The following is a 14728-nucleotide window of genomic DNA, read 5'->3' on the forward strand; positions in this document are numbered from 1 at the left end:
CATTAAAGTTCAAAATTACCACATAAATCTGCAGAACCTCACTGACAGATTCGAGCTCTCATTTAAATACACATAGTATAGCTGCAAAGAACAGATGAAGAGAACGGCAACAGTTTTAGGGTCTTAGGACAGTCTTAGACACAAAGCCTTTAGAAAACTTACCCAGCTCTTAAACATCTGTATTCTTTTCCTGACGAAATGCACATCAGACATTATTTTACAAACTGCACTGCTACTCATCTAGCAAACAGCTGGCTTCTGTACTCCACTAAGTAAATCTACCTCCAGCATGACCTGGAGGGATGAATGCTTCAATGATCTGATGAGCTAGACTTGGATTTCAAGCTGTTCTCAAAGAAATAAGCTAACGGTAAAGATGCTTGGGTGCTTTCTGTTCTCCATCTAACCCCACCGACTGACCCCTCAGCATCGAGCCGTACTGGCCAACCCTTCAGCTAGGCTGCTCATCACACAAAGACCAAGCACTACACACCCTTCAGAGACAGCTGCGACTTGCCCCATAAATGAGCCCGTCTGGGGCTGACACAGCCCCTACATAAGCCCGCCGGCCACACGAAGGTGAGGTGTCATTAGCTGCCAGCAGAGAGGTGCTGCCCTGCAACACGGGGGTACCGCACGCGTTCTCTGCCGGCCTCGCCGCCACGCGTGCTCCGCAGGCCCTTCCAGCACGCAGAAAATCTCACCCTGGCTTTCAGGAAGAAATTATGTTTCCAATTGTGCTCTACTTTTTGAAACACGGATTAGTACATCTACCTGAAATGCTTAATCAAGGGCGTAAATACAGTAACATGCCCACGGCAGGTGTTTTCTAAAGCAGACGCAGCACCGGACTAATCACAAAACGTGGATTTGCTCTCTTGTGCCCTTACCAGAAGGAAGCGCGTAGGTTTTCTGTCAGGGGTATTACGGGCCCGTACGCGCTAAGCCGCACAGCTGCGGGCTCCGCCGGTACCGGCCGCGCAAAGGGGCTGCCCGGGAGGGCCAAGTTCGCGGCGGGAGACGGCACCTCCCGCGGGCTCCGCCGCGGGGCAGCTCCCTCGGGCCAACGGCGCAGCCCGCCCCGTCCCACCCACCAGCCGCCCGGGCCGACGTGCCCCGCCGCGGCCCCCGCTGCCCGCCGCCCACCGGCCCCGCAGCCACCCCCGCACCGCCCGCGACCACCGCGGCCTGTGCGCGGCCCCCGGCTGCCACGGGGGCGCCCCTCACGGCGCGGGGGGCCGCTGCAGCGGGAGCCCCCTCCCGCCCCGCCCGGTCCCGGTCCCGTCCCCTCCCCAGCTGCCCACCTGAGCCCGGAAAGCTGAGGGAGCCGCCCCCGCCCTGCCCGCCCTTCCCGGCCGGCTCGCTCCTTCCCCCCCGGGCCGGGCGCGGCGGGGGGCCCGTACCCGGGAACTGCTGCTCCTCGTCCTCGCCGCTCTCGGAGTCGGTCTGCATGGGCTCCTCGGCGAAGTTGACCCCGCGGGCGTCGGGGGGGGCCCGGCGCGGCGGCTGGCTGCCCCTGTCATGGCCGGGCGCGGGGGTGCCCGCCTTGCGGCCGCTCGCCTCCTTCTCCGCCTTGGCCGCCGCCGCCTCCTCCTTGAGGCGCCCGAAGTACTGGAGGGCGAACTCCAGCAGGTCCCCGGGCTGGCTCCGCAGCACCTCCACCGTGAAGCCCTGCAGCAGCTCCGTCAGCCCCGCCGGGATGGAGATGCTCATGCCGGGGCCGGCCGGGGGGGCGCAGCCTGGCTGGGAAGGGGGAGGGAGAGGGGAAGGGGAAAGGAGGAGGAGGGGGGAAGAGGCCGGGGCCGGGGGTCCGCAGCCCGGGGACGAGTCGCGCCCGGCGGATCGCCCGTGGGCAACGGCGAAAGGGGCGGGCGGCGGCGGCGCAGGTGGGAGCGGGCGGGGGGCGGATCCGCGGGGGGCAGCGGCTCAGCCTCGGCGGCGGCGCCTCCTCCCCCCGCGCCGGGGGAACCTCGCACACATGTGACCCGGGAAACCATGACAACCTCCCGCCGGGGACTGCGGCCCGCAGCGCGCCCCCGCCCGCGCCGCCGGAGGCAGCCAGCCAGGCGGGCAGGGAGAGCGGCCTGCCGCACGGCCCGCCCGCCGCGGACCGCTGGGGCGGAGAGCCTCCCGGGGGCGGGCCGCTGCTGTGAGCCCCCCCCGCTGCTGTGAGCCCCCCCCTCGCTGCTGTGAGCCCCCCCGAGGCCTGCCGCGGGGCTCCCCCCGCCGCCGTGCGCTCTCCTCACGCCCCCTTCGCCTGCCGGGCCGCCGCCGGCGGGCACCGCGGCCTCCCGCGTCTCCCCGTGTCCCCCGGGCTCTGGGCGCCTTTGCCCTGCGCCGGGTCCCAGCGGGGGCTCCCAACGGGCGGGCGCGTCCCCGCTCGCTGGGGGCCGCCTGCCACCGCCCGCCGCCGCTGCGCTGCCTCACGGCCGCTGCCCCCTCACAGGGATGCGCTGTCTGTTCGGGGTCAGCGGTATTATTTAGGATGAGAGTGGTGATGCGATGCTAAAAAAACCATCCTGTTCGTCAGCTGCGTGTCTAAGGTCCGTGAAAAATTTAGCCAGAGAAGGAAACACTTGTTAAACAAAGCCAACAAACAAACTGCAAACAATAACTAACTAAATAAAACAAACAAAACAAAAAACCCCCACCTCCACTCCGATTTAAACACTGCCGAGTGCCTGTGCACGGCATAGGCACTCCTCCAAGCCATGCTGCAGAGATCACTCAGCGAGGGGCAAGTGAGTGCCACTTGCCATCATCTGGAAGCGTAAATGTCTTTAAGTGGTGATTACGGGTGCTGTGTTTTTCATAAGGTTTTATAAATGCTTATTGAAATCGAGATCCTTGGAATGTGTGAAAACTGCATCATCCCCTGATTTGTAATCACCTCTGGGCTTCTCACCAACGTTTTGGGGTTCCAGAAATATCTGTTAGAATCTCATTTTTATGCACCAAACAAATTAACTGCTACAACGTCTAAGGGTGGGACTACTTGGCTGTTTGATAACTGATTTCGCTAAACGTTCAGCACTACTCAAACTGCCTTGAAATACATACTTGATAAGGGCGCAGGGTAAGATAAACGGTCCAAATCTGAGTTTGTAATAACAAGATGCTGAAAGACCTGCCTTCAAGAAAGCAATGTGACAGCAAAATACAGCAATCGTTATGGTGCTTTTCACGCACATCTGGATCTCAAAGCCATTTTTAATCGAATTAGTTTCCAAGTGGAGCCCAGTGTCCCCTTTTGTGCATTTTCACATGGAGCTTTCATCCACAAGTGGCAACTTCAAAGTGTTATGGGCCAGGCAAATTAGTGAAGCAAGTGACCCATGCATGCACGGGCGATAACTGCTGCCCTGTAGCTGGCAAGAGACGCCTCTGCCAATGCAGTTGTGGAATGCCTCTGAGCAACATCTTGCGGCTTCCTTTCTCTCTACAGGTAAAGCCTACAACTAGCCATTATGAAGTTCTTATTTGAAGTGAAATTCACTGCTGTTTAGCACTGTCCAGCCTGAGGAACATCTTCACGGTCAAGCAAAGTCCTCTGGGGACAGACGTGAACACTCTCCGGGCTGCAGGAGCTCGCTCCAGCAGCAGGCTCTAAGAGTCGCTGCAGCGTCCTGGGGGGCCTAACCGCCTAACCCAGCACACCCATGCTCCATGCCATACCCCAGCGCCACCGTGCCCTGACCACAGCTGCCTTTGCAAAGTGCTGCTGGTGTAGCAAGTAGCCACATACATTACAATGGCCAAGAATCAAGTGCAGCAGGAGACCTGATGTCTGTACGTTACAGCCCTTAGTCATTCTAGAGGCTGGTTTAGCTCAAAATGCCAGATTGGCTCCTTTACAAGTTTAGAGGCTTAAAACCCCTCTCACACCACTGAGAGGGCTGATCTGTTTGTCACCAGGTTGAGAGACACCTAAGCTCTGAGGAAACGTCTGGGAAGGGAGGTGCTGGTAATTGGTGCCTTCCAGGCACTAGGTGTTCTGTGAGCATACAGTAACCCATTTACTGGAGTCTTCCAGGGCTAAAAGGATTGCCACCCCTGAGGTTTTCCCTTAGCCAGACAAGGCACTATTATTCTAGGAAGTTACCAGCAGCATAGTGTCTTTTGCCATCTAATTAAGGACTTCCCTAGCTTGCCAGAGCCCCCATCCTCCCAGACATGAAAGGAGATTGCTTCTCTTGAGGATATCCTCAAAAACCAGTCTTTGATGTTTGTATGCAAAACTGAGATAATTTGAATAAGAGATTCCTAAGTGGTGGTATTCTAAAGAATGATTCTTTGTTAAAACTTTCAAAACAGTTGTGTGCAGTGAGACTTATATTGACTTTTGGTGAATCTCAAAGGATGGCTGTGAACTTTGTAGTTCAAGTTGGCGTCATCTGGTTTCCTTAGATACTTTCTGTTCCAAGGAGCTTGTATTGACATTTAAATTGTTTTTAAATCCTCTTAAGGCGAACAGCTGTCCCAAAATGTGTTCTGTCTAGCAGAGTGAACAGTTAGGTGATGAGAGAATCAGCTCTCACCTCTCTGAAGAGTTTTATTAGTTGCTACTAATTTTTGTGTCATCCCAGTTCAGCTGTGAAAAACATCTCGAAATGAAAGAGAATGTAAAAACCTTCAAAAATTCTTCTGTGCTGAAAAGAGATCGGGCAGAACGTTCCCCTCACAATTACCAAGAACATGACGTAACAGCATGTGTTGTCTCCTCTCCTAGCCAACAGATGCACTCTTCATAACACGCTGCTTACCAGCTTTGCATGCCAATCTGTCCCTTCACCTGGTCGGAGGTGTGAAAAACTGGGAGACTTCAGCTAGCAGCTGAGAAATAGCAAGCACTCTGTCTCCCAGGTGACAATTCCGGACAGTATACTTCAGACCGTGGTTGGGACAGCTCTGTCGGAGATCAGATAATGAGGTCTTTTCTGATCGCGTAGGTGCCAATGAACAGGGTGCGGAAGGAAGGAACGACAGGCTTTCAAGCCTTGTCTTTACCAGAGTAAATGCAAATTTAGTAAGTTTTGTAAAATTCAACTAACAAAGTCCACCCAGCAGCCAACTACAAGCCTTTTTTCTGCCAACTTTCAACTTTCTGCCTGATGGGAACATCCTTCTCCAGTCTTTCCAAAGACATTTTCTCAAACAGCCATCTCCTGAGTAACCCTGGCGGAGCTCTGCAGTGCGATACGTGCCGTACGGAGGGGGCACAAGTGTGCACTTCATCTTGTGAGTGTAAGTCTGGGTAAAGCAAACTTTTCTCTTGAGTGGGAAGTAACTTTAGCAAGCACACTAGTGGTGTACAGGCTTTTAAACTCCTCTCTTGGTTACCTCCTTGGAGGCAAGAGGGACTATTATTATCGTCTGCTTGGACCAGCTGCGCAGCTAGCCCAGAATGAAGAGACCCTGATCTCTTGTCTATAGCAGTCTCTTTCCTAAGGTGGCAACCTGGGCCCAGCGGTGGCTCTCAATGGAGAGTTTGTATAGTACTGGCGAAAACACAGGACAAAACCTGGCTCTATACCTACCGCAGTGTAGTAGGAAAAGATGACATGCAGGTGTGGGAGATGTTACTCTCTGTATTTCCTGTGTTTTAAAGATTTTTGGTTTGTGTTATCTTAAACTTTTTGTCCCGGCTGTTGAAATTTTAAATTCAGACACACTTTGCACACTGCATGATTAAAAGCTGCTGCTGACAAGCAACCTGCAAATCCCTCCATGTTTTATATTTACTTCAAAATCTCTTTAGCTATATGGCAGTGTTCTTCCTTGCTGGATCTTGATCAAACAATAGCTGGTTTGTAAGTTCTGAACAACCACGGTTCATAGGAATAATCATGTACCCATTTCTGATCTTTAAAAATACCTTTAAAATGTCACATCTATTGACTTTCTTTTTTTCTTCTCAGCTCATGCAGGCTTACTAGGAAAATCTTGCTCACATAATTTTCTTACTAAAAGTTTTTAATGGCAATCATTTGACCATAGATTTTTTTCAGCAATAACAGAACTTGCAGCTGTGCAGATCCACAATTTCCTGCTTTTCTATTCTTCTCATTAGAATACGTCACTATTATTATTTTACCAGATTCATTACCAAACCCAAATCTGTTTATCAGAAAAAAACGTTTGGTTCTATCAACAACATAAGAAACTAGTGCCTGTAATTCACGGATTCAATTTGAACACATTCCTCATGACTCTTCTTTTATTGAGTCCTCCTGTTCTTCAGCTCATACCCTTTGCCCCGCCTGTAGTTATTGTTCTGTGGATTCAAAACACTTAGCTCTTATCCTGCCTAATGTAAGTCTAGAATAGCAAGAACCAAGTAGCCATTTACACACTCAAGTAAAATCTTCATTTATGCCAACGAGGGTTTTCCCTGAGCAAGCAGAAAGGCCACGTTCAAAACTTGGGGTGGAAGGAACCCACCGCAGGAAACACAATAGCGGCGAAGTCCTGCAAATGAAATAGGCCCTGCCATTTCCAGGACCAATTCATAATTAGTTTAACCTGACGTAAGGTTTGAGGAGTTTCCTCCCACCAAAACGGCACCCTGCTAACCACTGAACAAGTGTTTCTTTCCTCTCCACTGTATCACCTTTTTAGCACTTGTAGGGGTATGCAATCAGTCAAATTAAAGGCCTGATAGAGCTGAGAAGAATCATCGTTCTGACAAGGAGAAGAGAGCAGAAACCGTGGCTCAGGGGTAGTGTCAGACTATCGTTTCACCAGCAACTGACATTTAGGTTGGCTTACACTGGTCGCAAAACCAAGTCTTCAAACAACCTCATGTACTGAGATAATGGTAGAGATATGTCAGATATCTGATCCGAAGAATCTCAGAGCATCACACCTTTTGACCTCAAGTCCCTTGCTACTCCACTAGCCCTAGCCCTTCTTAACCCAAAGCTGGACTTTCCAGAAAGTAAGAGCTTCATGACTTACTGCAAACTCTGCATACAACTGTTATGATTCAGTGAAAGAACAGCTGTTGATTTCCATTGAAATCTATCTTTTGTGGGTCTTGATATTCAGAAAATACTGGATACCCTCTCTTAGAAAATCAGTCCTCTTTATGTGCCTCAATCTGGGCACTCACAATGACCTGTAATTTCAGAAAAAGTTGACTATAATTTTTAAAGTCAATATAGTGCTGAATTTGCCATTAAAAGTAAACCTTGCCGTTTCAAAAGTAATGACATAAAATGACAGTGTAGATGTAGTAGACTTTGGCTATTTTGAGGATCTTATTTCATACAATGTCCTACTCCGTTTATAAAAATGGCATTGTACACTGCCAACACAACCTGTTAAATGGCTAACAGAGACATGTCTCCAAGTAGCTGACAACAGAAAATTATCATCAGATGGAGAAGTTCCCCAGGAATTGACAGTAGGCTGCTTCTGTTCAACACCTCCTGCAATCATTTGGGAGCAAGTGTATATGTCGCTGGCATAATTTCCAGATGACACAAAACCCAGTCAGAATAGTAATACCAGTGAGCTCAGGAAAGCACGGAGTGATCTGGATAACCTGTCCTTTAAATATAATTTTTCTTTACACAGCTACATAGTAAGTCATTGACTTCAGAAGAAAGAGTGCAAGATGTTTCTGCAGAATGGGAGGACTTTATCTTGGAAAGCAGTGCTTCTAAAAGAGTTTAGGGATCAAAATGGAGAAACAGGCTTGACTCAAATTCCCAGTATAATTCTGTAGAGAAAGGGGCTAACGAGATTTTTGGTTGTTTCAAGAGGGAGACCGAAAATAGGAATGGGGGATCTTCCCTTTGTAAAGCACTCTTGAGATCCAGTAAAAATGTATGGCCTACAATTTTCATGCGCATATGTTCAAAAGAATATGGAAAAATAGGAGATGTGCAGAAAAAAGACACAGGAATTATTCATAAGCTGAAGGAAATGCCTTGAGGTGAAAAGACTGGGAGAATTCACAGCTTTTATCTAAGCAGTTGTTGTTATGCTCAGCAGAAAAGGCTTATACTGAGTGATCTAAGTGATGAAGGGTATCAGTCTAGATAGTCTAGTGGATCCTTCTAGCCCCTTTAAGGCAAAGAATAATACTGGTCTTGCTTATTGAAAACGGCTCAACCTCTCTTGGGAAGGCAAGCTCTTTCATGTCTCTAGAGGAACGCATAAATACCTCTAAACATGAAGTAGTTCTTAGTTCTTATGAAATATGAGGTAACAATGAGGAAATCATAGTACAAATATGCTTTTTAAAACCTACAGTCACCACTGTGGATGCTTGGGTATTATTTAAATGCAAAAGAGCTATAGTGAGTGAATAGGTTTGCTTTTCATTTTCCTTGAGGGAGCTGGGGAATCTGATGATTTTTGCAAAATTAACTGTCTCCCTGCAAACCCTCTTCTCCTCTTAGTAGTCTTGAGCTTAGATCTGAAATCTTCAGATCATCTGCTGTGTGGCAAAAACAAGGAGCAAAGGAGTAGAAATAGCTGTTGGATGGAGTAGAGCCCTACAATTCTGTGCCTTGCATTGCTCATTAACTGCCGATGTTCCTCCAAACAGATCTGTTATGAGAATTATCTTAGGTTTCTCGGGAGCTAATTTCCAAACGGAGGGTCTCAATGCTGTGGAGTCTGTGGTTCTAAGTGATGTCTTCTCCCAGAGAAGAGGCAAATTTTTCGGTGGATATTAACTGTTGAGGTTTTGGGTTGGGTTGTTTTTTGGTTTTTTTTGTTTGTTTGTTTGTTTTGCTTTGGTTTTTTCCTGATAGATTTAATTGTTATTATTTTCTTGAATAAATTAGTATTATTCTTGGCAGGAGGAATAAAGCATCTGCATAAGTATTGGATAAAGTGGACATATAAGCACCAGCTGAAATATTTTCCTGGGTTTGAACCTTAATGCAGCGGTAACGCTCCTGCAGACTTTCATCCTGGTGAAAACTGACAATAGCATTAGTAAGTAAAACACCATTCTGACTCTAATGAAGGATGTGTTTCCTTCTCAAACTGGGTGTTTCTGCACACCTACACACAGCTTGGGCTGGGTAGGTAGAGACACTGGGCTGTATGGCAGGCACTTTTTTGTGTTGAAGGCATCAGACAAGAGGGATTCAGGTATTGCCTGTTCTGTGAGGGAAGGCGTGTGCCTGGAGTTGAAAGAGCTGCATTTGAGAGAAGAACCTTAATTCAAACCAGCAGACCTTAAAGGACAAATATGGATGCTTCAGAGCTGTGCACTGGAGTGCCAAGTCTCCAGTTTGTCTCAGGATGGTTTGTTTATAAGAACTTTTAAATGTGCATTTGATTAAAAAGTAATCTAAATGTGATGACCTTTACAGATTCTGGAACAGAAAGACTGTCTATCTCTCTCTCTCATATAAGTATATGTGTGCGTATGTATACATAAACACACACACATACACATATGTCTGTATGTGACATTACTGTTTCTATTTTGGCAGAACCTTAAGACCCCATCATATGAATCACTCTATGAATGCAGTATAAATATCTTAACTTAGTTGACTTGCAGTGAGTGAAGACTGGCTTTTTAATGTAGACTTACGGATCATCAAAGAAAGTATGTGATTATTTTTCATACTTTTATAAGAAACAGAACTATTTACATTTTTCAAGTAAAATTCATAATTGCACCACCCTTTCGATATTCCAACTTTAGCCGCAGGAGTGGAATATAAACAGTGCCAGACATGCATTCCCATGGGGTTTTTATCGTTGTTTTCAGCACAATCTATTTTTATTCAATTCTATGGGAAATGCACACATACCGTGCAGTTGCCAGAACGCGATTTCCCAATGCCCCCTATTTATTTCCAAGTGCATTTTTTTTCAGATTCAAGTACTTTTGCAACAGCAATTTTTTATGCTTTATCGTATAAGTAATCCTTGCTCATACTGAACCCGTTTGCTGAGGACAGCGGTTCCATGAGTGCAGTTGAAAGGGTGGCCATGTAAAGTTAGCGAAAGTCTCCCACCATGGTGGTAACAGTCTGTTCTTCTTCCCCTTGCAGGGTCTGCCATTATTCATGCTCACTCCACCTAAAGGCTGCACGCATGTAGCTGTGTCTGGAGCCAACGGGGCAGAATCTTTGCTTTGTTCAGATTCTGCTGAGTGTAACAGGGCCCAGCAGTTGTTGGGGAGATGCTGATGTTCTGCTGAAATCCCTCGCTCTGGCCCTACATTGCAGGACAATCTGGAGGGTTCCCAAATTCATAGCATGTTAATCTGTAGGAACCACCCGTGATCTGGGGCTAGCCAGAACACGTCAAGCTTTACACCGATTTACAACATACCAGTTGCATAAAGAGCTATGGAGAGGTTCAAGCTGATGATGCATCTCTTGTACAAGAGAGCAGATCTGGCTGTGGAACCTGCCCCAGAAGGACAATTTATCTAAATAAGGACATGGTCCTTAGTCAACATACCCACCCAAATCTGCACAATGCTTTCCAGGTGAAATTTCCATAATTCCCTACCCTAAGATCACTTTCGCTTGATGAACTTTTTTCTCTCATTTACTTTAAGGGTTTATTTGTGTTAAAATCAATCTGACAATGTCCCTACATCCATGCAAACAGTCCTGTTATATCATTACCATAAAACCTAGTCAAGGTCTCTTGTGCTCAGACACAGCTGCAGTTCAAGCACAGTCCTCTACAAAAGTGCCCGAGACGTGCCCAGTCTTCACATAAACGGGGCAGCACTGGAGAAGACCTCTCCCAAACGCCGTGGCTGTGTGCTGTTTAAAAGACATTTTAATATCTGTCCCAACCCCAACTCACCTGCAGTACGTGCACCACGGAGCGTGCGCCATGGCATCCTGTATAAACGCCTTACCCTTATCCCACAGCATGATCCAGCAAAGCCTTCAGGCAAATAGGGAAAGGAAGAGGTGTGGTCTTGAGGCCAGATATTTAGGTCAGTAGTCCTTCCTGCTTCTTCTGTCTGTCTTGACTTGTACCTGCTAGCCTAGGTGTGGGCTTGTCCCTAGAGGTTTGGCCTGAATGCTTGCAGAAGTGGCTAGACCCTTCCCCTCATAACGCATATAGCAAGAAGGCAGGGCCAGGGTACACCCCTCGCCTTGTGGATTTCTCCACCATCCTTCTGCTGCCTAGATGATGTCACAGCTTCCTTGTCCCATAGGGACTTGGACCAGAAGCATGTGGGTTTGGTATCAGCTAGCAAGGCACATGGACTACCGAGATGTGGGAAGGCAAGAAGGTAGGTTGTCCTTGGGTCTGAGTCAATGACCACATGTCAAAACTGTGGTCCATTGCTGAGGCGGTGAGTCAGGAAGCAAAACTGCAAGGTTGCAAGTAGTACACACTTCTTCCTTAGCAAGTCCTCTCAACTGATACCATTGTCTAGAACCGGGGTCCTCAAACTTTTTAACCAGGGGGCCGGCGCACGGATGAAGTGGCAGGCAGTCATCTGCGGCTGCTTGGTTTCCCCCCCCCAACCCCTGGCGAGGGGGGGGGCGGGGGGGTTCTGTAAATACGGGGGGCTGGATTGAGGACCCTGGGGGGCCGTATCTGGCCCATGGGCCGTAGTTTGAGGACCCCTGGTCTACAGCTTTTAACTCACACAGGCACCAGGCAAAAAGTCCTCTCAAGGTCCAAAGCCACGTAACTCATGAAGGAAAGAGGAGACATATTCTGAAATCTGGCACCTACAGGGAGCCAGATCTCCATGAAGTGGCATGGAAGTGGAGCCTCCCAAACTGGCAACATCAAGAGGAGCCTCCCAGGCCAGGTCCTTCCACAGAATTCACTGCGCCAAATGCATCTTTCCCTGAAAAGCCACGGCTACCAAGGAAAGGTACACTGCTGTTCTTCCAGTCAGCCTTCTAAATAACTGTTTTCAAAAATGGTCTACCAAGCCAATTGACCAAGAGAAATCCACATTAGGCATGCACTGCAAAATGCTCCCTTCCTTCCAAAAGAAAAACAAAAGGAAAAGAAACAAAAGGGAAAAGTCAGTATAACCAAGAGCTGCAAGGGCTGTAGGCTCGACCCTGGTAACATCTCTGGCCTGTCAGAGGTTTGGGCTCTGAGCACCTCAAAGGATGGTGCTTATTAAGAGACCTGGCTCTGAGAATAAGACAAGTCTTTTTTCACACAGTCTTTATAGATCGTTATGAGCAATCGGCTAAAGGATTCTAGGACCTCTGAGCTCAAATAGGTCTGTGCAGACAGCACAGCTTCCGAAGTCTGTATGGATCTGCATGCTTCTAAAATCATATCCCCTCCATCTCCTGAGTGCGTGTTTGAAAGATCCAAATCTCTCCTTGCAGACTCACTCTGAAGTGTCCTAGGACAGGACACTTCTGGGGTGGAAACACCAGCAGAGACTTCAAAACATAGCCTGTCTGCCTTTTCTGTAAGGAAGAAAGGGGAGTGAAATTTCCCAGAACAGTCACTTTGAAAGGTAAGAACCATTCATGGAGCATCTCTGTCTTTGGTGGTCTGCAATAATTAGATGCTTGTTTTGATGTTCTTTTTTCTGAAGGTGATGCAGAAGGAATGCAGCAGGAATGCAGGCACAGAAGCGTGGGGATCTTCAGGTGAGAAAATTCCCCTTGACCAACCATAGCCCTGGCAGGACCAGCCATTTTCCGAAGTCCTCACCTTTTCATCTTTCTCAAAAATGTCAAGGTGCCGCTGGAAAGACTGCAGTACAGGTGCTTCGCAGATTCCCTGAACAGGAACAGAAGAGGAAGATGCAGGCGGTGGGTGTCCCGTTTTACTAACGTTAGGCAGCCAGATTGAAAGGGCATGCTCCTTTCTGCCATGGAAATGGTACAACACTCCCAAATGACGGAGGGCAGCATGGAGCCAGTATTGACTGTATCGTAGTAAAACTGGTCTGCGTTCACAGAAAACGGCAGCCTTTATTAATCATGGCTACATTTTACAAGCGGTGTAAACCTTTCACGTCCTGTCAGTGTTTCAGTGCACCATGTGCGGAACCAATACAGAGCTCAGTGAAGTTGCCTGAAAGCTGCTGACCACGACAGAAGATGTTTGGGTCAGGTTCCTGGGTTCACTGTTGTTTTCTCGTGGGAAATGGTAACTTATTTAGAGGTGAAAAAGATATAAGAACAATGTCTCATAGTCTTTAAAGTACAGAGAAAAATCAATCACAGGGCAACTGAGGCTGGCAGGGACCTCTGGAGATTGTCTAGATTGTGTATTTCAGGTCCTGCCTGTTGCCTCTTGCCCTGTCATTGGGCTCCACAAACAGTCTGACACCATCTCCAGGCTGAGAAGTCGCAGCTCACTCAGCCTCTCCTCGTATGCCAGAAGCTACAAGCCCTTCATCGATGGCAGTGGCCCTTGGCTGGACTCACTGTGGTGTCTCCATGTCTCTCTTGTACTGGAGCACCCCACTAAAAACACTGGAGAGCCTTCATCCCATCCAGGTCCCACTGAATAGCAGCACAGTTATCTGGTGTATCCACCACTTCTCCCAGTTTTGTGTCTTCTGCAAACTTGCTGAGGGTGCACTCTGTCCCACCACCCAGGTTGTTCACACAGGTGCACCCTAGTACAGGGTGACCTCTGGGGATGGCGCTAGTGACTGGCTTCCGCATTTTCATCATAGGTAAGTACAGATTAACATCTACCCAAGCTGTTTTAAGGAGCAGATAAGGATCTTGTCCCTTGAAGGTTTAATTTCTACTTGTAAATATATGGAAATGTAAGAAGAGTTTTAAATGGTTATGGAAGAGTGTATGTTATTGGAAACAGACTAATAAGTGCTAGAATTTATTTTGAAATAACTACTACTAAAATATCTACTATTTTAAAGTATCTACTACTCAGTAAAGCATTAAAGATTAATTAAATTTAAACATGGGCAGCATTTAAGATTTTAACTTTTAAAACACATAGATATCTTAAAATTACTCCGTTGTGTAAACAAATCCTTGCTTAACAGTATGATGTCTTGAAAAAAAAATCAGCATGATTTAATTAATGGCTTTTATTTTCTTTTTGTGTCTCATTGACTGTCATTCCTCAGTTTAGATATCAACATTTTATGCCTGGAAGCTGGAGAATAAAAATAGCTACACTCTATAAAGGGGCAGTGCTGCTGAGTGAAAGGTCCTGATCTTGCAAGTTCTTGCTCAAATGGAAACTCAAGGGAACTACTTGGGTGAGGAGGAGTTACCCATCCAGCAGAAATTACAAAATGAGGCTGAGCTCCTCTACTAAAATGGTAATAACTCAAACATGGAAAAGATTATTCACACTGATGAAACAGGACAAGCAGGAGTGTACAAATCTGTGATTTTTAAAGAAGTGATCACAGCTGAAACCCACTGGAAATCTGTTTTGAAAACAGATGAGAATCTCCTGCTAAGGGTTAGACTGCCGTGAAGTCTTAACAACTGGGGTTTTTTTTAAGTTTTTATATTTAATATAGATGAGCAACAGTGATTGCAGGCCAGTTTGGAAGCCAAATATGTATTCATGACAATATTAACAATGCCTTGGGCTAGACAGAAAGCTTGAAAACTATGTATTAACATAAATAAGACTTAGGGCATTTTTGGAATTACTTCATTCTGTGTCCTTAAAAAGAGTTTCCTTGGCACAGTAAGATGACCTTATCCTTGGACAAAAAGTATTATATGGCAGAAATATCTCTATTTCCTGACACAGTAGGAGAGACAAGCCACTTTTATTCCAAGCAATCCAGCTTGTA

General features: G+C 47.4%; 1 protein-coding gene across 2 annotated transcripts in view; it reads right to left on the reverse strand.

Moving 5' to 3' along the window:
- PRKAR2B (protein kinase cAMP-dependent type II regulatory subunit beta) overlaps positions 1–1946 on the reverse strand; it is a 90704-nt gene extending 88758 nt beyond the window's left edge. The window contains exon 1 of one of the 2 annotated variants that reach the window (XM_040596447.1): positions 1305–1946. In XM_040596447.1, the coding sequence (XP_040452381.1) occupies positions 1305–1713 (409 nt within the window). In that variant the 5' untranslated portion in view covers positions 1714–1946. The remainder of the gene's footprint in view (positions 1–1304) is intronic. The other variant, XM_040596448.1, reaches the window with a different exon arrangement.
- Positions 1947–14728: the final 12782 nt, after the last annotated feature.

The sequence above is a fragment of the Falco naumanni genome, chromosome 5 (genome assembly GCF_017639655.2).
Source record: "Falco naumanni isolate bFalNau1 chromosome 5, bFalNau1.pat, whole genome shotgun sequence".
NCBI classification, from domain to species: Eukaryota; Metazoa; Chordata; class Aves; order Falconiformes; family Falconidae; genus Falco; species Falco naumanni.